Genomic DNA, 21414 nt, shown 5'->3' on the forward strand with positions numbered 1-21414 from the left:
GACAGTTATATCTGGATACTACTTTTTTGTATTAAAGTATTATTAAAATAACACATGTAGTAGTTAAAAGTTCAAATAGTTTAGAAGTGCTTATCATGAAAATCAATAATCTCCTGCCCCTCTGTGCCATCCCAGTCCTGTTCCACCAAAGGCAACCACTTTGAACTCTTTGTGTTTTTAATTCTTTTGAAGGTTTCTACCTTATTTCAAAATTAAGTTTAGAAATGTGGTTTTCTCTACATTGTAAAATACAGTTTAGAAATGCTCTCTCTGAACTCTCTTATAGATGCAGATTTCAGTTGTTTACTTCAGATCCAAGTAGTGAGGCAGTATATCCTGTTTGCCTCTTTTCTAGTGTAACTTGCTTTTCCTGCCTTATTCTTCTCCTTAAACAATTTTTTTGCATATTAATTTTTATCTTTTCCATCAGATCAATACACATTTATATTATAAAACCTCTCTATATATTTTAAAATAAATATCCCAGAATAATCTCTTGGTTTTACCCCTTCTCCTCTTCAGCCCACCATCTTCTTGCCAGATGAGGCTGCCCTGTCCATGTGTTGCTGTAAAGTGGTCATCTTAGAACTTTCTCACTGCTTTCTTGATATTTAGACACTGTTGGGGAGTGGGGTGGGGGGTTGTTTCTTGATTACTGTTTTGTATTGTTGAAGAACATCTTGCAGTAAGAGGCTTCCTAAAAAAGCTTATGTGAAAAGTAGATTTGAGTGTCTTGATAACTTGGCTGGGTATAGAAATCTAAAGTGTCACTTTAGTGGTCTGTGTTGCTATTAAGAGACTCAATTTCATCTTGATTGTTTTCTCTTTATAAATAGGCTCTTTTTAATGTCTTTATGTTTTAGAAATAGTATTCTATAAAGAAAAATATTTAGTATTCTATAATGAAAAATTTTGGTGTGTGTCTCTTATTGTTTTGGATACTTGGCGTACCCTTTCAATCAGAAACCTTTTTTCTTAGAGTTCTAGGAACCTTTTCTGTATAACTTGTTTTTTTGTTTTTTTTTTTTTTGTTTTTTTTTTTGAGACGGAGTCTCGCTCTGTCGCCCAGGCTGGAGTGCAGTGGCCGGATCTCAGCTCACTGCAAGCTCCGCCTCCCGGGTTCACGCCATTCTCCTGCCTCAGCCTCCTGAGTAGCTGGGACTACAAGCGCCCACCACCTCGCCCGGCTAGTTTTTTGTATTTTTTTAGTAGAGACGGGGTTTCACCGTGTTAGCCAGGATGGTCTCGATCTCCCGACCTTGTGATCCGCCCGTCTCGGCCTCCCAAAGTGCTGGGATTACAGGCTTGAGCCATCGCGCCCGGCATAACTTGTTAATATTATCTTTCTCTGGTTTCTGTGGAACTCTTAATAGTTGGATATTGGCCTTGTATTTGTACTATTAAGTCTCTTTTATTTTGCATCTTGTTTTTTTTGGTTTTACTTTCTGGGAAATTTGCTTAGCTTTATTTTTCACTTCCTTTTTTTGGGCAATATTTTAGTTATGCTAGCATACTTCCAATTGCCAATAGCTATTTTATTCTGTTTCCTTTTTAGAAATACCATCTTATTCTTGTTTTATGTGAATGTGTTATCATCTTATGACTCTGAGGATATTAGCATTAGCATTACTCCAAACTCTAAAATATTCTTTTAAAGTTTGCTGTACGGTTTCCTCAGGTCTCCCCTTTCTTCTGTATTCATTTAAAAATCTCTTTTTCATGGTGGAGGCTTTCTACACACATTTGATAATTTTCAAAGAGGAAGTGTAGCAGGATGATGGGGTGCTCTGTGAGTGCAGGCCAGATAGCAAGCCTCACTTCTCAGTGAAGGACTTTTAGATATGAGTGTATGAGGTTTGTATGGGTGCCCTGGGAATACTCCTTGCTGTGGGTGTAGCAGCCTGGCTGTGTAAGATTTCGGTGTAACCAAAAGAAGGGGGCTTGTGAGAGAGGAACCATGTTTCTTTTATGAAGGCTTTTGCTTTGAACTCTTTATAGTTTATCTTGTGTGGTCCTCCAGACTCCTATAGTTTATCTTGTGTGGTCCTCCAGACTCCTAGCCCTGATTTCCTGTGTGAGCTCCTCTGTGTATGGACTTCAAATACCTCCCTTTGCTTTCTATGCTTGCCGCAGACCCTTTGCCATCATTGGTGTCTCATGAGTCTCCTGAGCTCTGCAGGCTGAAGCTGTTCCCCTCCTGTCCACAGGCTCCCCTGTCTCCAACGCACTGGGCTTGTGCCTGCCTCTGTGCCTACCTAATATGTGATCGTGATAGTTAAGTTTCTGTGTCAACTCGACAGGGCTATGGGGTGCCCAGGCATCCGGTTGAACATTATTCTGAGTGTCTGCGAGGGCATTTCTGGATGAGGTTAGCATCTGCATCAGTAGAGTGAGGAAAGCAGGTGGCCTCCCTAGTGCGGGCGGCCCCATCAAACAGTGGAAGTCCTGACCAGAGCAACCCTCTGCCGAGTAAGAGGGAGCTCCTCCTGCGTGACACCCTTCAAACTGGCACATTAGCTTTTCCCGCCTTCAGAGCTACTGAAACAATGGTTCTTCCTGAGTTTCCAACCCGCCGGCCTTTGGACTGGAACCATACCACTGGCCCTCTTGCCCATTCCCACTGCTGGTGTTGGGGTGTGCCAGACTCCGTAGTTGTGTGAGCCAATCCCTTATCATAAATCTACATGTCTCCAAGTGGCTCTGTTTCTCTGACATAATGACACTCTTATGAAACTGAATTATTATTTTAAAAATGGATTGACGTATCTTCTGAGAACCCATTTGTGAAGGTAGAGCCCGTTCTTCCTGCCTGGCAGGCCAGGGCCCTTCCTTAGGCGGCAGCCCCTCTTGTGGGCGGGCTTCTCTCTCACTGCAGCTCATACTCGGAAAGCGTCTTGGAGGCATGTTCAACTTGTCTGGCAAAAGCAGAAAGAAATCTGCTTTAGAAAAAAGACAACCCCACATCTTAGCTAATGATTCCATTCCTAGTTGTGTGTGTGTGTGTTTTAAACTGACTGCATGTTTTTACATTCCTTTCTAGTGTGGTAGGGGTGTCCCTGTAGGCAGAAGTGGTAAATGTGTTTTCATTTTATAATTGTCAGTCTGATCTAAAAGCTAGGCAGCCCTTAGATCGGGTCTTTACTGCTGTTAGAATCCTGCACATACAGACTGACTTACTCATATCTCTATGTGAGATTTCAGTTAGACACCTTCATGGATGGGTCCACTTTATGGAAATGTGAGCTGTACACTTTGGTTTTGTGCACTTTGCAATAGATGCATGATAGTCATAAAAATGTCAGTGAGAATAACGTTTGACAATGATGTGAGCAATCCAGAAAGATAGAATAATATATCTCGCCCCAGATTTTTAACTCTACAACACGAAGGCCAGATAGATATGGCTTTCTCCCCAGACCTAAGTGAAACAGTTGTGCTTTCCATACTGGAGATCTCTGTGTGCCAGCCGTCTCAGCTCCGGATGTTCTCCCAGCTTCACCACTTCACTTTAGCTTTCCATCCAGATCATGTTTGATGTTTTAGTTCCTGAACCCTGTCTCCTTGGGAATCGTCCTTTCTGACAAGGTGTGTCCTCCCTGAGAACCAGTGCCCCCTTGACTGAGGACAGAGATGTTTGGGACCTGAACAGGATGGGTTTAGGCCCTTGCATTTGGATAACTCGATCTCAGAGTGGCTGCTCCACCTTACTTGGTTTGTGGCATGCCAACACTGAGGACAGCCTTAAACCTTTCCTTGTAGTAGGGATTATTTCCCTTTGTTTGGAAAGAATATGCTGAACTCTGAATGAGAGGCCAAATGTGGTATAATTAAATGCACTATGTTTTAGTGTTAGAGTTTGACACACTGACCTGTTGTGTTTCTTTTGGGGCAGTGGCTGCATGGAGCCTGAATTGTGATGATTCCTGTACTTGTTGAGGCCAGGTATTTTTTATAACAAATAATTGTTGTTTCTTTTAATTGAAAATTGAGAAGAATCTCATTTAAAATGATCCTTCCCTTGCAGTGCAAAATTAAATAAATCTCACAACTCATTTTTTTTTTGTTTTTATACCATAAAGTTCATATTTTTTCTTTCTGTTTTTTTGGTTTGTTTTGTTTTTTTGAGACAGAGTCTCACTGTCTCACCCAGGCTGGAGTGCAGTGGAGCAGTCTCGGCTCACTGCAACCTCCACCTTCTGGGTTCAAGCGATTCTCCTGCCTCAGCCTTCCAGGTAGCTGGGATTACAGGTGCCTGCCACCACGCTCAGCTAATTTATGTATTTTTAATAGAGACAGGGTTTCACCATGTTGGTCAGGCTGGCCTCGAACTCCTGACCTCAAGCAATCCCCCCGCCTCGCTCTCCCAGAGTGCTGGGATTACAGGCATGAGCCACTGTGCCTGGCCACAATTTTTTTTTTTTAATAAAGCACCTGGGCATGCTGACTTTGGCAGCACATAGACTACAACTGGAATGATACAGAGAAGACTGGGATGATCCCTGTGCAAGGATGACACACAAATTCATGAAGTGTTTTTTTTTATAGTTATATTTTTAAAGTTAAAAAACATCACTTGGGTAAAACTTGCTTTTCAATAATGTCACATTTCATGATATTAGCCATAAATATCTGACGTCTTGCATTTGGAATTGGTTATCTAAGAGTTGTTCTCACTAGAAGATCTGCCTGGCAGCATACTCAGTGGTCAAAATGTTATCTTCTTCTCAGCTCATGTTTCCATGCAAGTGTCGTGATAAAGTGTTTCATGTCCATAGTTATTTATTGAATAATGTATTGAGTAATAGAACAGATTTGGAAATCTGATAGGAGCAGGGCAGTCACACTATTTAATAGGAATTGTAGGTAGACTCTCATTTATGAACTTACCTTCAAAGGTGTATTGTAAGTTGATTGGTCAGCGGTCAACCTCCATTTCACTTGTTGGATGTGTTTTGTCACACATAGTCTGAAAGAGCCTATGTGAGCCACAATAAAGGATTATATAGAGTTATAGCACTAATACCTCTCCTGGTCCAATTACTGCATTCTGGAAACAGGCTATAAGATAAAGCCGTGTCTGACACCCATTTTTCCTGCCGTAGACTAAGAATTAGGAACATGTTGAAAATAGAAATGGCAGTGTTTTAAAATGAACTTATTGACCTTTTTTTTTTTTGTAACTGGTGAGATTTCACTAGTTTAGCATTAATAAAATGAAGTCGCTGGGCGTGGTGGCTCACGCCTGTAATCCCAGCACTTTGGGAGGCTGAGACGGGCGGATCACGAGGTCAGGAGATCGAGACCATCCTGGCTAACACGGTGAAACCCCTTCTCTACTAAAAATACAAAAAACTAGCCGGGCGAGGTGGCGGGCGCCTGTAGTCCCAGCTACTTGGGAGGCTGAGGCAGGAGAATGGCGAGAACCCGGGAGGCGGAGCTTGCAGTGAGCCGAGATCGCGCCACTCACTCCAGCCTGGACGACAGAGCGAGACTCCGTCTCAAAAAAAAACAAAAAACAAAAAAAATGAAGTGAAAATTTCTTGTAAGGTGCTCCTATGTTACCATTGACAGGCTCTGTTTATCAGTGGGAATTCTTGTATTTGAGGTTATTTCCAGAACACAGTTTGGGAGGGATGGTTGGCAAAGCCTAAGGAATTGATGCCAGATGTGGAAGGCCGTGGGCTTTGCCATCCATTGGAATGTCCTCTGGGGTGGCTCCCAGGTGTGCGGTGATGTCCATCAAGAAGAGCGTCAGAGGGCCACTGAGGAGGGCCTTTGCATTTGGTGGTGTTGCTCTTGTTCTTTCTCTTGACGGTTGAATGCACTGCTAAGGAATCAGTGAATTGAACTGCTTAATGTTTAGTGTTATCATCTTGTCCTCAACTTCCAGTCACCTAGAACTCCTTGCTGAGTGACTATTTGGGAGGAGGAAGGTGAATGATACTGTATCAGGAGCCTGCTAGGATGGAAGGCTTCCACAACGTGGTCATGGAATGCTGGCCCTGTTCACAAAGTCAGCCTCTGGTGGGGAGGCTTAAAGACTCCTTTATTCTTTCGGTAAATACTGAACGCTTACTGTATGTTGGGAAGATGTAAGAAATGTGTTTTTCCATGGAATGCAAGAGAATAAGGCAATTGTTTTTGGCTGTCTTTACACCGTAACTTGGATTTACTGTTTCAATTTTGGTGATGAGTGTTAAGCTTTAGCTGACTTTCTGTGTTTCTGGAGGCTTGCTTGAAAGGGAAGTTACACTTTGAGCAGCTACTGAACTTTGCCTCTTTTAGATTGGTCTCTGGAGAACAGCTGTCAACTTCAATTTTTCTCGTAGCTGGAAAATCAGACTCTGGCATTGTCTGTGGATTCTTGCTTTCTGCCACATTCTGGAGGTCAGACTCCTAGGGTGCCTTGTGATTTGTGAGGATCAGGTAGACCCAGACCCATATTTTGCCAGACCCTATTTTCTAATGGAATGTTTCCCATATGCACCTAATTATGAGTTATGGAGAGGAGCATGTCCAACATACGTGTAACAAGAGCCACCCCGTGAGTCGGGCTCCTCAGAAGAGGGTTTGCGGATGGATGTTATTACCAGGTTCTGTCCTCTCCTGGGAAGCCTCCAGATCTTCCCATCTCCAGAAAGGAAAAAGGCCAGTGTGTCAACATGAGTGACAAGGCCAATGTGCTGGCCCTTTGTCACATCCATTTCAGTTCTCTCCATACTTCTCCACCTCCGTTTGCCCAAATTGGGCTCTTTACTGTCCCTCGTGCAAGAGGAGCAACGGGACCTCTCCCACGTTGGCGTTTCTGCACTTGCTGTCCCCTCTCTCTGCAGAGCTCTTCCCCTCTGTGTCCATGATACTTGCTCCTGCTCCTTCCCGTCCTTTAGGGCCTAGTTCACAGGTCACCTTCTCAGTGAAACTTTCCCTCGCCACTCTGTTGAAAATAATCGCTTGCTCCCAGCCCCAGCCATTGTACCCTTCTGTATCCTCCTTCCCTGATGTGTTTTCCTCTGCAGTATTCATCACCATCTATGCTGGTATGTGTTCTATTAATTTTTTTAAAAAATCTCTTTTCTCCTCTAGAGTGCAATTTCCTTGAGGGTGTACGTTTTTGACCACCTGGTTCCCTTCAGTATCTCCAGGGCCTGGCACACTGCCCTAGTGCATAATTAGGACTGAGGAAGTATCTATTGCACATGGATGGATGGATGGATGGATGGATGGATGGATGGATGAATTTTTCATAAAACCCTGCCATCTTCATGTCACCCAGTTTCAGGAAACACTGGTCTCATGTTTAGAGGGAGTCTGAGTGAATAATAGGGAGATGTTCCTGTTTGCTCCTGGCCACTTATCTCCAGCACCCAAGCTCTGAGGTCTTGGGTTTCCATGCAGCTAGAGCCCCTCCTTGCTGTGACTAGCCAGGAGGGCAGCGATGCTGACACATGCATTTCATCCCACGAGTGGGAATGTCTTTAGGGGAGGCGTGGCTTATTTACTTGGGTGAATAAACTATCCTGTTGGGAAGTTCTGTCATTCACCCATTTACTCCTGGAGATGTTTTCCCCTGGCAGAGTGAATGGTCAAACATCTCCCATCTTATTACATTTTAAAAAATTGCTACATAATACTTGTATTGACACATATTTTAAAAGTACATGTGATAATTTGATACATTCATATAATGTGTAAAGATCAAATCAAGTTGATTGGGACATCCAGTGCCTTAAATATTTATTTCTATGCTAGGAACATTTTAATTATTCTCTTCTGGATATACTGAAGTGTACAACAGATTATAGTAAACTGCAGTCACCCTGCTGATCTTTCAAATACCAGCTCTTATTTCTCTACCTGACTGTGTGTTTGTACCCATTAATCAACCTCTCTTCATCTCTTCCTCCGTGCTACCCCTCCTGGCCACTGGTCACCACCAGTGTGCCCACTTTTCTAGCTCTCACAGATGAGTGAGAACATGTGATATTTGTCTTTTTATGCCTGGCTTATTTCACTTAACATAATGACCTCTGGTTCCATTTGTGTTGCTGCAAATGACACGATCTCATTCTTTTTTTTGTGGCTGAATAGTACTCCATGGTGAATATATGCCAGATTTTCTTCATCCATTCATCTATTGATGGCCACTTAGGTTGATTCTGTAGTTTGGCTATTGTAAATATTCTGAATAGTGCTGCAATAAATATGACAGTGCAGATATCTCTTTGATATATTAATTTTCTTTCTTTTGGATCTATAGCCGGCAGTGAAATTGCTGGATTATATGGCAGTCCTACTTTTAGTTTTTAGTTTTTTTTTTTTTTTGAGACGGAGTCTTGCTCTGTCTCCCAGGCTGGAGTGCAGTGGCGCAATCTCGGCTCACTGTAAGCTCCGCCTCTTGGGTTCCACGCCATTCTCCTGCCTCAGCCTCCCGAGTAGGTGGGACTACGGTCGCCCGCCACCACACCCGGCTAATTTTTTGTATTTTTTGTATTTTTTTTTTTTTCAGTAGAGACGGGGTTTCACCGTGTTAGCCAGGATGGTCTTGATCTCTTGACCTCATGATCCGCCCGCCTCGGCCTCCCAAAGTGTTTGAATTACAGGCCTGAGCCACCGCTCCCAGCCCTATTTTTAGTTTTTTGAGGAACCTCCGTGCTGTTTTCTATACTGGCTGTACTCATTTACTTTCCCACCATCAGTGTACAAGGGTTCCGCTTTTTGCATATCCTTGCCAGCATTCACTCTTTCCTGTCTTTTTTATAATAGTCATTTACACTGTAGTGAGATGATATCTCATTATAGTTTTGATTTGCATTTTTCTGATGATTAGTGATGTTGAGCATTTTCCTGTTGGCCATTTGTGTGTCTCTTTTGAGAAATGTCTATTCAGATCTTTTATGCACTTTTAAACCATATTATTTTATTTATTTATTTATTTATTTTTGCTGTTGAGTTGTTTGAGCTCCTTATTATATTCTGGTTATATTCTCCTTATTTATCCCTTGTCAGATGGATAGCTTATAAGTATTTTCTCCCATTCTGTGGGTTGTCTCTTTGTTGATTGTTTTCTTCATTCTGCAGAAGGTTTTTAGCCTGATGTAACCTTATTTGTCTATTCTTGCTTTGGTTGCCTATGCTTTTGAGGTCTTATACAAAAAAATCTTTGTGTAGACCGATATCCTGGAGTATTTCCCCAATGTTTTATTTTAGTAATTTCCAGTTTCAGGTCTTAGATTTGAGCCTTTAATCTATTTTTATTTGATTTTTGCATGATGAGAGATGGGGTCTAGATTCATTCTTTGATATATAATTACCAGTTTTCCCAGCATCATTTATTGAAGAAACTGTCCTTTCCCCACTGTATGTTCTTGGCACCTTTGTTAAAATGAGTTGACTATAGACCAGTACTGGGATCAGGCTGCGCCGTGTTATGGCCCTGTACCACACCCAGGAGCGTGGCCAGCCCTGCTTGCAGAATTATCGCCTCTTCTTCAAGAATGTAACTGGTCACTACATTTCCCCCTTTCATGATATTCCTCTGAAAGTGAACTCTAAAGAGGAAAATGGCATTCCTACGAAGAAAGCACGAAATGACGAATATGAAACTCTGTTTAATATGATTGTAGAAATACCTCGGTGGACAAATGCTAAAATGGAGATTGCCACCAAAGAGCCACTGAATCCCATTAAACAATGTGTAAAGGATGGAAAACTATGCTATGTGGCGAATTACAAGGCTTATATATGGAATTATGGTACCCTCCCTCAGACTTGGGAAGATCCCCATGAAAAAGATAAGAGCACGAACTGCTTTGGAGATAATGATCCTATTGATGTTTGTGAAATAGGCTCAAAGATTCTTTCTTGTGGAGAAATTTTTCATGTGAAGATCCTCGGAATCTTGGCTCTTATTGAGGAAGGTGAAACAGATTGGAAATTAATTGCTATCAATGTGAATGATCCTGATGCCTCAAAGTTTCATGATGGGGTCTCACTATGTTGCCCAGAATGGTCTCGAACTCCTAGACTCAAGCAATTCTCCCACCTCAGCCTCCCCAGTAGCTGGGATTAGGGGCATGCCATGGCACCTAGCTCCAGGCTGAATTTGACAACAGATATTTTTAGCAGTGTTTTATTGAATTCTTTCAGAACATTCAAATTACCTTCATAAAGACAAAAACTTTTTTGTACTCATAAATTCACTGGTGTATGTAATATTTAATTACATCTCATAATTATAATAAAAGATACAGTTAGCATAAATGGTTTGGGAATAAACACACCTGATGCTTGGTAAAGGTAAAATTTGACTGATGGAAACAAAAGTGTGAGCTTCATTCTAGAGTACTCTGCCAGAGGCAGCATACATAATATGTGAACATGAATCAGAATGTTCTACAGAAGTAGAGTCTTTACTAATCAGTCCAGTAAGTTGATCAAGTAGAGTTCGATTAAAAGAGCTTAATTTGTAATCAAAATTAGAAACTGAAATAGATTTAGCTTGATTACATATAGAGCTTTTCCAGATTATCCTAACTTTATTGGGTTAGTTCATCTTTAAAAGTCATACAAAATTAATTCCACAAGTGGGAATAAATGACTACTAGAGAATTGCCACTTTTCTTAAAATAACATAGATTGTAAAAAATGTATCTAATCAAAGATGTCCTACAAATAGATAGTGTTGATGGTTGCACAAAATTGTAGACATACTTAATGTAACTGAATTATACACTTAAAATGCTTAACATGGCAAATTTTATGTTACGGATATTTTATCACAATAAAAGAAAACTGAAAAAAAAATGAGTTGACTATAAATGCATGACTTTATATCTGGGTTCTCTCTAGTTCTCTTTTTTTAAGTGATGGGGTCTCACTATGTTGCTGGTCTCAAACTCCAGGCTTCAAGTGATTCTCCCACCTTGGCCTCCCAATGGCTTCTCTATTCTGTTCCATTGGTCTATGTGACTATTTTTATGCCAGTACTGTGCTGATTTGGTTACTATAGTTTTGTAGTATGTTTTGAAATCAGGTGGTGAAGTCAGCTTTGTTCTTTTGCTCAGGATTGCTTTGGCTATTCAAGATTTGTGGTTCCATATAAAGTTTAGGATTTTTTTTTTCCTGTCTCTGTGAAGAATATCATTGATACTTTGATAGGGATTATATTGAATCTGTAATTTGCTTTGGGTGGTGTTGTCACTTGAATAATACTAATTCTAATCCATGAGCATGGAATATCTTTCCATTCTTTGGTGTCCTCTTCAATTTATTTCATCAGTGTATTAATAGTTTTTCTTATATAAATCTTTCACTTCTCTGGGGAAATTGATTCCTAGGTATTTTATGTTCTTTGTAGTTACTGTAAATGAGATTGTTTTCCTGATTTCTTTTTCAGATTATTTGCTGTTGGCATATAGAAATGCTACTGATTTTTATATGTTGATTTTGTATCCTGCAAGTTGCAATCATGTCCTCTGTGAACAAGGCTAATCTGACTTTTTCCTTTCCAGTTTGGATGCCCTTTATTTCTTTCTCTTGCCTACTTTCTCTGACCAGGACTTCCAATACCATGTTTAGTAACAGTGGTGAAAGTGGGCATCCTTATCATGTTCCAGACCTTAGAGGAAAGGCTTTCAATTTTTCCCAATTCAGTATGATGTTGGTTGTGGGTTTGTCATGTATGGCCATTATTATTTTGAAGTATGTTCCTTCTGTATCTAGTTTGTTGAGGATTTTTATCTCAAAGAGATGTTGGATTTTATCATATACTTTTTTCAGCATCTACTAAAATGATCACGTGGTTTTTGTTCTTGGTTCTGTTAAAGTCATATATCACATTTATAGATTTGTATATGTCAAACCATCCTTGCATCCCTGAGAGGAATTTCACTTGATCATGGCAAACGATTTTTTTAATATGTTGGTGAATTCATTTTGCTAGTATTTGGTTAAGAATTTTTGCATCTACTGGCTGGGCGTGGTGGCTCATGCCTGTAATCCCAGCATTTTGGGAGGCCAAGGTGGGTGAATCACTTGAGGTCAGGAGTTCAAGACCAGCCTGGCCAACATGGTGAAACCCCATCTCTACTGAAAATACAAAAAGATAGCCAGGTGTGGTGGCACATGCCTGTAATCCCAGTTACTCTGGAGGCTGAGACAGAAAACTAGCTTGAACCCAGGAGGTGCAGAGTGTGGTGAGCCAAGATCACACCACTGCCCTCCAGCCTGGGCAACAGGGCTTGACTCTGTCTCAAAAAAAAAAAAAAAGAATTTTTTCATATATGTTCATCAGTGATATTGACCTATAGTTTTCTTGCCTGGTTTTAGTATCAGGGTGGTGCTGGCCTCATAGAATGAGTTTGGAAGTATTCCACGGTCTTCAATTTTTTGTTCAAGGCTTTAGGAGAATTTATTTATTTATTTATTTTTTTGAGTCAGGGTTTCACTCTCATTACCCATGCTGGAGTGCAGTGCTGCAATCTTGGCTCACTGCAACCTTGACTTCTGGGGCTTAGATCCTCCCACCTCAGCAACCTCCTGAGTAACTGAGACTTCAGGCACACACCACCTTGCCTGGCTAGATATTAGTTCTTCTTTAAATGTTTCATAGAAATCAGCAGTGAAACCATCTGGTCGTGGACTTTTCTTTAATGGGAGGCTTCTTCTTATGGCTTTGATTTAGTTACTTGTTATTGATTGGTTGAAGTCTTCTGTCTCTTTGTGGTTCAGTCTTGGTAGGTTTTATGTACCAGAGAATTTATCCATTTCTTCTTGGTTTCCAATTTGTTGGTGCATAATTGTTCATAATAGTCTCTAATGATTTTCTTTTTTGTATTTCTGTGGTCTCAGTTTTTATGTTGCCTTTTTCATTTCTGGTTTTATTTGAGTGTTCTCTTTTCTTCTTAGTCCAGCTAAGGATTTGTCAATTTTGCTTATCTTTTCAAAAATTTGAGTTTTTGTTTCATTGATCTTTTGTACTTTTTTAAGTCTCAATTTTATTTATTTCTGCTCTTACATTTATTATTTCTTTTCTTCTACTAATTTTGTGTTTGGTTTGTTCTTGTTTTTCCAATCTCTTAAGGTGCTCTTAAGTCTTTCTACTTTTTTGATATAGGTGTTTATTGCTATAAACTTCCCTCTTACCATTGCTTTTGCTGTGTCCCATAGATTTTGATATGTTATATTTCCATTTCCATTTGTTTCAAGAAATTTAAAATTCTCCTTAATTTTTTCATTGACCTCAGTTGTTGAGGCACATGTTATTTAATTTCCATGTGTTTATGTAATTTCCAGGGTTCCTATTGTTATTGATTTCTAGTTTATTTCATTGTGGTCAGGAAACAATAGTTGATATGATTTCTACTTTTTTGAATGTGCTGGGACTTGATTTATGGCCTAAGATACAGTCTTTTCTAAAGAATGTTCTGTATACCAATGAAAAGAAAATGTATTCTGCAGCAGTTGGGTGAAATATTCTGTAAATGCGAGTTAGTCTTGTTTTGTCTAGTATACAATTTAACTCCGGTGTTCCTTTGCTGATTTTCTGTCTAGATAATCTGTCCATTACTGACAGCGGGAAGCTGAGGTCCCCTTCTACTATTGTATTGTGGTCTATCTCTTGCTTTAGATATATTAATGTCTGCTTTATATTTTTGGGTGCTCTGGTGTTGAGTGCATAGATGTTTATAATTGCCTTTATCATTATATAATGATCTTCTTTGTCTTTGACTTGTAGTCTGTTTTGTCTAGTATAAGAATAGGTAATCCTACTATCTTTTGGTTTTCACTTGCATGGAATATCTTTTTCCATCTCTTTCATTCTATGTGTGTCTGTATAGGTGATACTGGTTTCTTGTAGGCAGCATATAGCTGAGTCTTGTTTCTTTATCCATTCAGCTATATATATCTTTTAATTAGAGCATTACGTTCGTTTACATGCAGTATTATCACTGATAAGTAAGGACTTACTACTGCCATTTTTCTGCTTGTTTTCTCATTGTTTGATAACCAGCTTCCTTCCTTCCTTCCTTCCTTCCTTCCTTCCTTCCTTCCTTCGTTCCTTCCTTCCTTCCTTCCTTCCTTCCTTCCTTCCTTCCTTCGTTCCTTCCTTCCTTCGTTCCTTCCTTCCTTCCTTCCTTCCTTCCTTCCTTCCTTCCTTCCTTCCTTCCTTCCTTCAATCCTTCTTTTCTTTTCTCCATCTTCCTTTGTGGTTAAGTGATTTTCTTAGGTAATATGTTTTAATTTGTTGCTTTTTATTTTTAGTGTATCTATTATAGGTTTTTGCATTGTGGTCATCGCAAGGCTTGCAAAAACATCTTGTAGATGTAACAAGTTATTTTTAAAGAGATAACTTATCTTAGATCACAGAAAGGAATAAAAACAATAAACTAAAAAAACCTCTGTGTTTTAACTCCATCTCCCCTACATATTGATTTTTTTGTTACCTCATTTTGGATATATTTATACTGCCTATTTCTTAGCAGGTTGCTGTATGTGTTTTTGTTTTTTATAGATTTGTCTTTTGGGCTTCATACTAGAGTAATGAGTGGATTGCACACCACAATTACATATTAGAGTATTCTGGGTATGTCTATATGCTTAATTTTACTAGTGGGTTTTATACCTTCAAATGTTTTCTATTTGCATTTAGTGTTTTTTTTTTTTTTTTTTTCCAAATTGAAGAATCTCCTTTAGTATTTCTTGTAAGATGGGTCTGGTGATGGTAAATTCTCTCAACTTTTGTTTGTCTGGGAAAGCCTTTATTTTTCCTTCATAGGTGAAGGGCAGCTTTGCTGGATACAGTATTCTTGGATGGAAATTTTTTTCTTTTAGCACTTTGAAAATTTTGTTCCACTCCCTTCTGGCCTGTTTGGTTTCCATTGATAAGTCTGTTGCCAGATGAATTGGATATTCTTTATACGTTATTTGCTTCTTTTCTTTTGCTGCTTTTAGGATCCTCTTTGTCCTTGATCTTTGAGAATGTAATTATTACATGCCTTGGGGAAGTCTTATTTGGGTCAGATCTGTTTGTTGTTCTCTGACATTCCTGTACCTGGATGTTTATTTCTTTCTCAAGTTTTGGAAAGTTTTCTGTTATTTTTTTGAATAAGCTTTCTACTCCTTGCTCTTGTTTAACTCCCTCTTGAACACCAGTGATTCTTAGACTTTGTCTTTTGAGGTAATTTTCTGTATCTTGTTGACAATCTTTGTTCCTTTTTATTCTTTTTTCTTCTCTGTGTATTTTCAAATTGCCTGTTTTTGAGCTCATTTATTCTTACTTTTGCTTGATTCATTCTCCTACTGACAGCCTCTAATGAGTTTTTCAGTTCCTCAAATATATTTCTCAGTTTGAAGATTTCTGTTTGTTTTTATTATTATTTCAGTCTCTTCATGAAATTTCTCTGATAAATTCTTGAGTTGCTTTTTTGTGTTATTTTGAAAATCACTGAGTTTCCTTAAAACTGCCAGTTTGAATTCTTGTTCAGAGAGCTCACATATCACCATCTTGTTAGGGTTAGTCACTGGTTCCTTGCTTCATTTGGGGAAGTCATAGTTCCCTGTTTGCTGCTGTCACGTATGAATGTATGTCTACGTGTTTGCACTGGAGAATTAGTTATTTCAGTCTTCTCTGTCTGGCTTCTTTTGTTTTTTGTTGGATATATTTGCTTAGAGATTCGTTGTAATTTACCTGTTGAATTTCTTTCTTTTCCCATTAGGTCACTGCCTGCTTTTCAGCATTAGATACTGCCTTAAGCCCAGGTTTGTCTCCGCTCTAATAACGAATTGGAGCACTGCCCATCCCAAAAGGGGATAGTGCCAAAGCAGATATCCTAGCACTGTGGGGAAGTTAAGTAGGGATTTTTGCTCAGGGGACCTCTGGGGTGAACCTCCTACAGCATGATGTTGCTAAACAGACACTCCTATTTGGTATCTCCTTTAGCCAACGTATCAAGTAAAGTTTCCAGAGTTGGGGATAGTAGTCCTGCCTCCCCACTTTGTCTCTGGCTGTCCCCAGGGATATTTTTTCCTTCAGGCATTCCTCATGCTTCCTGTGAGTTGAGGTAGGAGCAGGTATCCTGCCAGGGAACTCAAAATGATGGGGAAGCTGCTTATCACCTTGATTTTCCTTTTTTCCAGTGTTAAACTGAGGGTCGGGGGAGATTTTCCACATGCTTGGTGCCGGCAGATTGGGGAGAGGGGCGTCTTGGCTATGGATGTCCCATTCTCTTACCATTTGCTTGGAGCTTTTTTACTTCTCTGTGGCACTGAGAACTGTCTCATCCTCATATTTTCGTTCTGGGATATTTGTGGTGATAATCTAAGTGCTGTAAATTTGGTTTTTGTTTTCTGTGTGGGGAATGAAGCCAGCCAGCTTGCTTCCAAGCCACCATTTTGGAACCAGAAACCTCACTGTATTATACCTTACAGTGCTCTGCTGAATTAAATTCAAATAGGAAATATGAACAAATTTACCTCCTCAGCAGCTATCCTAAATCCCTGCTACTCAAAGTGTGGTCATTGTACCAGCAGCATTGAACTCACTTGGGAACTTTTTAAAGATGTGGAATCTCAGGCCCACCCCAGACCTACTGAATCAGAATCTGCATTTTAACAAGCTGCCCTGGAGACTGGTATGTACCTTCATATTCAAGAAGCACTGTCCTGCAATATTCTGGTAGACTCATTTTGACGGGTGCTGCCTTCAGCTGTTCGTAGTGTTATATCTTTAATTCTGTAACCCGACCCCTAATGGCTGTCTATTTTGGCAATTATTTTAATGCCACACAATAACCTTTTCTTGGTTGAATGTTAGTTTCTCTGAATTATTGATCATGCTGACTCTATCTCAGGATGCAAGCATTTGGGCTCATTTTTCAAGTTCTGGTAGAGTCAAAGTTAGTATGCATTTCCCTCTCCACTTCCACCCTCTTATATTTCATTTCTTGCCACAAGCAGGATGCCTTTTCTCCCCAACTCTCCATCTTCATGCTTCTCAGGGATATGTAGGTCCCTAAGCACAGTCAGCATTTTGTTCAGGTGGAAAATGTTCATATATCGTTGGGGTCATGTGCCAACTGTGTGCATGTGTATCTGGTTTATACAGATGGAATCTCAGGTTCAAATGTTATAATCAAGCCATCTTGCAAGATAGTTTCTACACTCTTATTTCACAGTATGTGAACTTTCTTTTTGTTTTTCGCTGACAAATGTTGATTGTGTTATTTCAGTGGTCAGGATTGCTGTAGAGGTATGCGTGATATTCTGTTTGATTTTGTCCTCTGAGCCATAGGTAAGAATTAACTTTGTATTGTGAGCCATCACATACATGAGTTTGGTGTATTTTCCCTACCTTTTAATGAGCTTAATGTCAGCTAGTTGATTCTGTCTGGCAAAATTTCACAGTGCCATCCTGTTATGCCACAGGGCCATGTAAACAAGGAGGAGATCCATGTCAGCAAATTTCTAGCTAGTTCAGGGATAGTCTTTCAAGTTTCATATTGTTTAAGTTTTGAGTCTTTAAAAAGTGGTCTTCATATAACATCACATACGTCTTTAGCACCTTAGGTAGAAGGTGCTAAAAATGATTTTGTCTTTAAGTATAACTCTGATCACTGTATTGTGAAATGTGAGGCCATTGTACCATGGGACATGATTTTCTCTGAGGCAGTGGCAGATGGGACTATTGGCAATGGGACTATTTCTTGTTCCATCAAATGACCTCCGGCTGCTATATTTTTGAGTAGTCTGCTTTGGTATTACTCTGCTGTTCCAGGCTTGGTTGCTGTCCAGTCTCACAGTAGTGTACCTTGCCTGTGGTGTATTCTGTCTCCTGAGCCCTTTGCCCTTCTATTGTGGTGCTTCTAATTTGTTGTAAATTAAAAACCTGCTAGATAATTTTGCTAGAATATATTATAATTAAGAATAGGCTCAGAGTGATGTCTTCAGAGGGTGAGCTAGGAATCATATAGGTACTTCTATGGTGCAAACTTGAATAAAACCTGTGAGCAGCCACAGCTGGTTTGGTTCGTTTTGCCTTTGGGTTATTTCACTGTTCACTCACTATCTGCTATGTGCTAGGAACATATGGAATTGAAGTAAACATTCTTCTTGTTCCCATAATCTGTTCTGGGGATAGATAAAATGCAAAGCAGAGCATTACACCTATACGATATAGGTGTAAACACTGTACTGTGGACTTCCATGAAGAAGAGTCATTATAAATTTGACCAGACTTACTAGAAGATGTAAGATTGGGTGGGAGGAAGGACACTTTAGTCATGGAGAGACAGGTGGGGTGTAAGGGACAGGCTATCCTAGGCGGAAGCAAAAGTGTGAGCAAAGGTGGTCAAATAAAGGGTGTGTGGAAGGAATGGAATTTATTTAGGTGTGATTGAAGCATGAAACATCTGTGGTGGGTACCCAGAGGGAACATCGAATTATTATTCACACGCCTGCTGTTCATAGCATGTAGCTCCTAGAAGGTGGGTAGATGTCTCTGCTTATATTGTGTGAAAATTAAAGAAGCACATGTATGTCTTCCAACATGGAAAAAAAAGACCTCATTGGAAGAATTTCTCATCGGGGCGCCATGTTACAAACTAAAGCTCTTTAGGAGAAGATGCACAGCAATTTCCTTGTTCTGAGTTTTGATACTTTTTTTTTTAAAACAATTTGTAAAGCTTTGAAACTTCTTGTCTTGTTCTTGTGTTTTAGAGTTTACATCTATAACTGATAGTATTATTTTTCTTTGCACTTACAGTACGGCCAAGTACAGCGTGTTGACATTTCTACCTCGATTCTTGTATGAGCAGATTAGAAGAGCTGCTAATGCCTTCTTTCTCTTCATTGCCTTATTACAGGTAATGGTTTTTTAACAGTTCCTTGGAATTCGCAACCTTAATTACATGTAAAATGAGATTTTGCTAAAAGGTTCCTTAACTGCTAAAGTGTTATCATCTTGGAACATAGTTTGTTTCCCTCCTCCGGTCATTGTTCGATAGAGTGAACAAGCCTGACTTTGTATACAGGGAGATTTCTTTCGGTATGGCCTTAAGGATGATTGCAGTGACTGAGAGAGGCATTGAAAAGTGGCCTTAGGGCCATACTTTTAAGCCTTTTTCTGTTCCAAACACATAACCAATGTTGGATAAAATTTAAAAAAATATGTAAAATACGTAGCTGGTTTTTAAAGTAAGGTAATTATTTTTGAGTAACAGAAATGGAACAGAACTGCAAAAGTGTGAACCGTGCGTGACTGCCATAATTTTCTTCTCATGGAGAGGATTTTTATGTGCCAACTTCCTACTTGTGGTCTCTTATCTTCCAGCAAATTCCAGATGTATCTCCAACAGGAAGATATACCACCCTGGTGCCATTGATCATTATTTTAACAATTGCAGGCATCAAAGAGATTGTAGAAGATTTTGTAAGTTTTTGCTTTTGGATAATAAAATCATTGTATGCAGTAGATCATAACTTACGTGTTGCCTCGGGTGATATATTTAAGGCAGAAAATTGGGCTAGAGCTTAACCAGCTTTTTTAGATGCCTGATGATATTTTTTGGGGGAGGGAATGTATACTCAGAGTGTCCTAAATACCTGTACAGTGACACTAAACAGTTCAAACTTTGTTTTCAAATATTAGGTCTCTGGAGCCCCGTTGATTTTTATCACTGATGTTCCTTATAGCCTGCTTTAGAGCTTGCTAATTTGGGCAGCAAATGAAGGATTGCTGTGCTGTCTAGGATGGCAGCATTGTCTCGCTCTGCCTGAGGCAACTGTACAAGAATCTTCTCCCCTCACAATCATCCTAGTGTAGCTCCAAGTTCATTGGCTACAACAACTATATTCCTTTTCTCGCTCTTTCTTACTCTGTCTCCCCTATATATTTGTGTGTGTGTGTGTACATATATATAGACGTACACACACACAAAAAAGTGTATATATATATTTGTGTGTACTGTCTCTCTGTCTCTGGATCTTCCTCTCCCCCCTTACACACACATACACACACCTTGCTTTCACAAACATATATGCGTCTTTCTGGGAATAGGTATGTAAATAAATAGGTATGTAAATGAATATTTAAAAAAATAGGTATGTAAATAAATATAACACAGGTTAAGCATCCCTAAATCCAAAAACCCCACATCTGAAATGCTTCAAAATCCAAAACTTTTTGCATGCCGACATGATGCCACAAGTGGAAAGCTCCACACCTGACCTCATGTGATGGCTGCACAAAATTATTATAAACACTGTATGAAGGCTATGTGTATAAAGTGAATATGAAACATAAATCAATTTCATGTTTAGACTTGGGTCCCATCCCGGAGATACCTCATTGGGTATATGCAAATACTCCAAGATCTGAAACAATCTGAAATATGAAACACTTCGGGTCCCGAGCATGTCAGATAAGGGATCCGCAACCTGTACACATTGAAGCAACGTTACTTTATCAATAAAATGAAGTTGGCTGTTTGTTGCTGGGTTTATCATACTGAATAATCATTGCAGTCTGATCTAAAGCAAGGAGTGAAAAGTTTTGTACTTCCAAGTGCTAGAACCACAATAAAATAATTGAAACTAAGGAGACCACTTCTAAACTTAGGGAGTGCTGATAGATCACAAAATTGTTGAATTGAGTTTTTATAGCATGAGCATTGTTGGCAGTTAGTTTCCTTGTCCCCTGTAATTTCCTGATTGTTTTGTTTGCTATTTCAATTATTCATGTGGAACTTTTGTTAGAACTATTTTTTCTCTTTCTGTAACAGAAGCGACACAAGGCAGACAATGCAGTTAACAAAAAGAAAACCATAGGTAAGATCCCAGGCTGAATCACTTTTTCCACTGGAAAACTTAAGAATAAGGCCTGCATTTAAGGAATTTTAAATAAGTACTAAGTGGTATTGAGATAAATTGGGAAGATGATCTATAAAATACTTTAAAGAAATAGTAAAAAACAAATTGAACATGATTTTAGTCCTAATAATTAAGATTTGAACAGCATTTGTGTATTTTAGAATGTTAGAAAAGGTTGTAATTTTCAGGAACTAGACAGTTTTTATGTCCATAAAAAGTCTAAGCATTCACGTCCTTCATTTATAATCTCTCCTTACTTCCATCTTCTACTTCTTATTGTTTTATTTCTACAACATCAATTTTTGGTTTGTTTGTTTAATTTTTTGAGACAGGGTCTCACTCCTGTTCCCCCGGCTGCAGTGCGGTGGCGTGATCATGGTACCCTGTAGCTTTGACCTCCCAGGCTCAGGGGATCCTCCCACCTCAGCCTTCTGAGTAGCTGGGACTATAGGCATACACCACCACCCCTGACTAATTTTCGTGTATTTTTGGTAGAGATGAGTTTCACCATGTTGCCCAGGCTAGTCTCAAACATCTCGGCTCAACCTA

At 39.5% G+C, this 21414-nt stretch overlaps 1 protein-coding gene, 1 non-coding gene and 1 pseudogene across 6 annotated transcripts in view; all 3 read left to right on the forward strand.

Annotated features, from left to right (window-relative positions):
- Window positions 1-21414, forward strand: part of ATP8A2 (ATPase phospholipid transporting 8A2) — a 651919-nt gene that overhangs the window by 145474 nt on the left and 485031 nt on the right. For all 5 annotated transcript variants that reach the window (XM_045376972.2, XM_045376974.2, XM_065533079.2 and 2 more), the window contains 3 exons: window positions 18761-18860; window positions 19328-19426; window positions 20778-20823. In XM_045376972.2, coding sequence (XP_045232907.2) covers window positions 18761-18860; window positions 19328-19426; window positions 20778-20823 — 245 coding nt within the window. The remainder of the gene's footprint in view (window positions 1-18760; window positions 18861-19327; window positions 19427-20777; window positions 20824-21414) is intronic.
- On the forward strand, window positions 4438-4544 carry LOC123569947 (U6 spliceosomal RNA). The gene has a single exon (XR_006693819.1). It is a non-coding gene; the product is annotated as a U6 spliceosomal RNA (small nuclear RNA).
- LOC135967984 (inorganic pyrophosphatase 2, mitochondrial pseudogene) lies at window positions 9420-10114 on the forward strand (annotated as a pseudogene).

The sequence above is a fragment of the Macaca fascicularis genome, chromosome 17, assembly GCF_037993035.2.
Source record: "Macaca fascicularis isolate 582-1 chromosome 17, T2T-MFA8v1.1".
In the NCBI taxonomy this organism is placed as follows: Eukaryota; Metazoa; Chordata; class Mammalia; order Primates; family Cercopithecidae; genus Macaca; species Macaca fascicularis.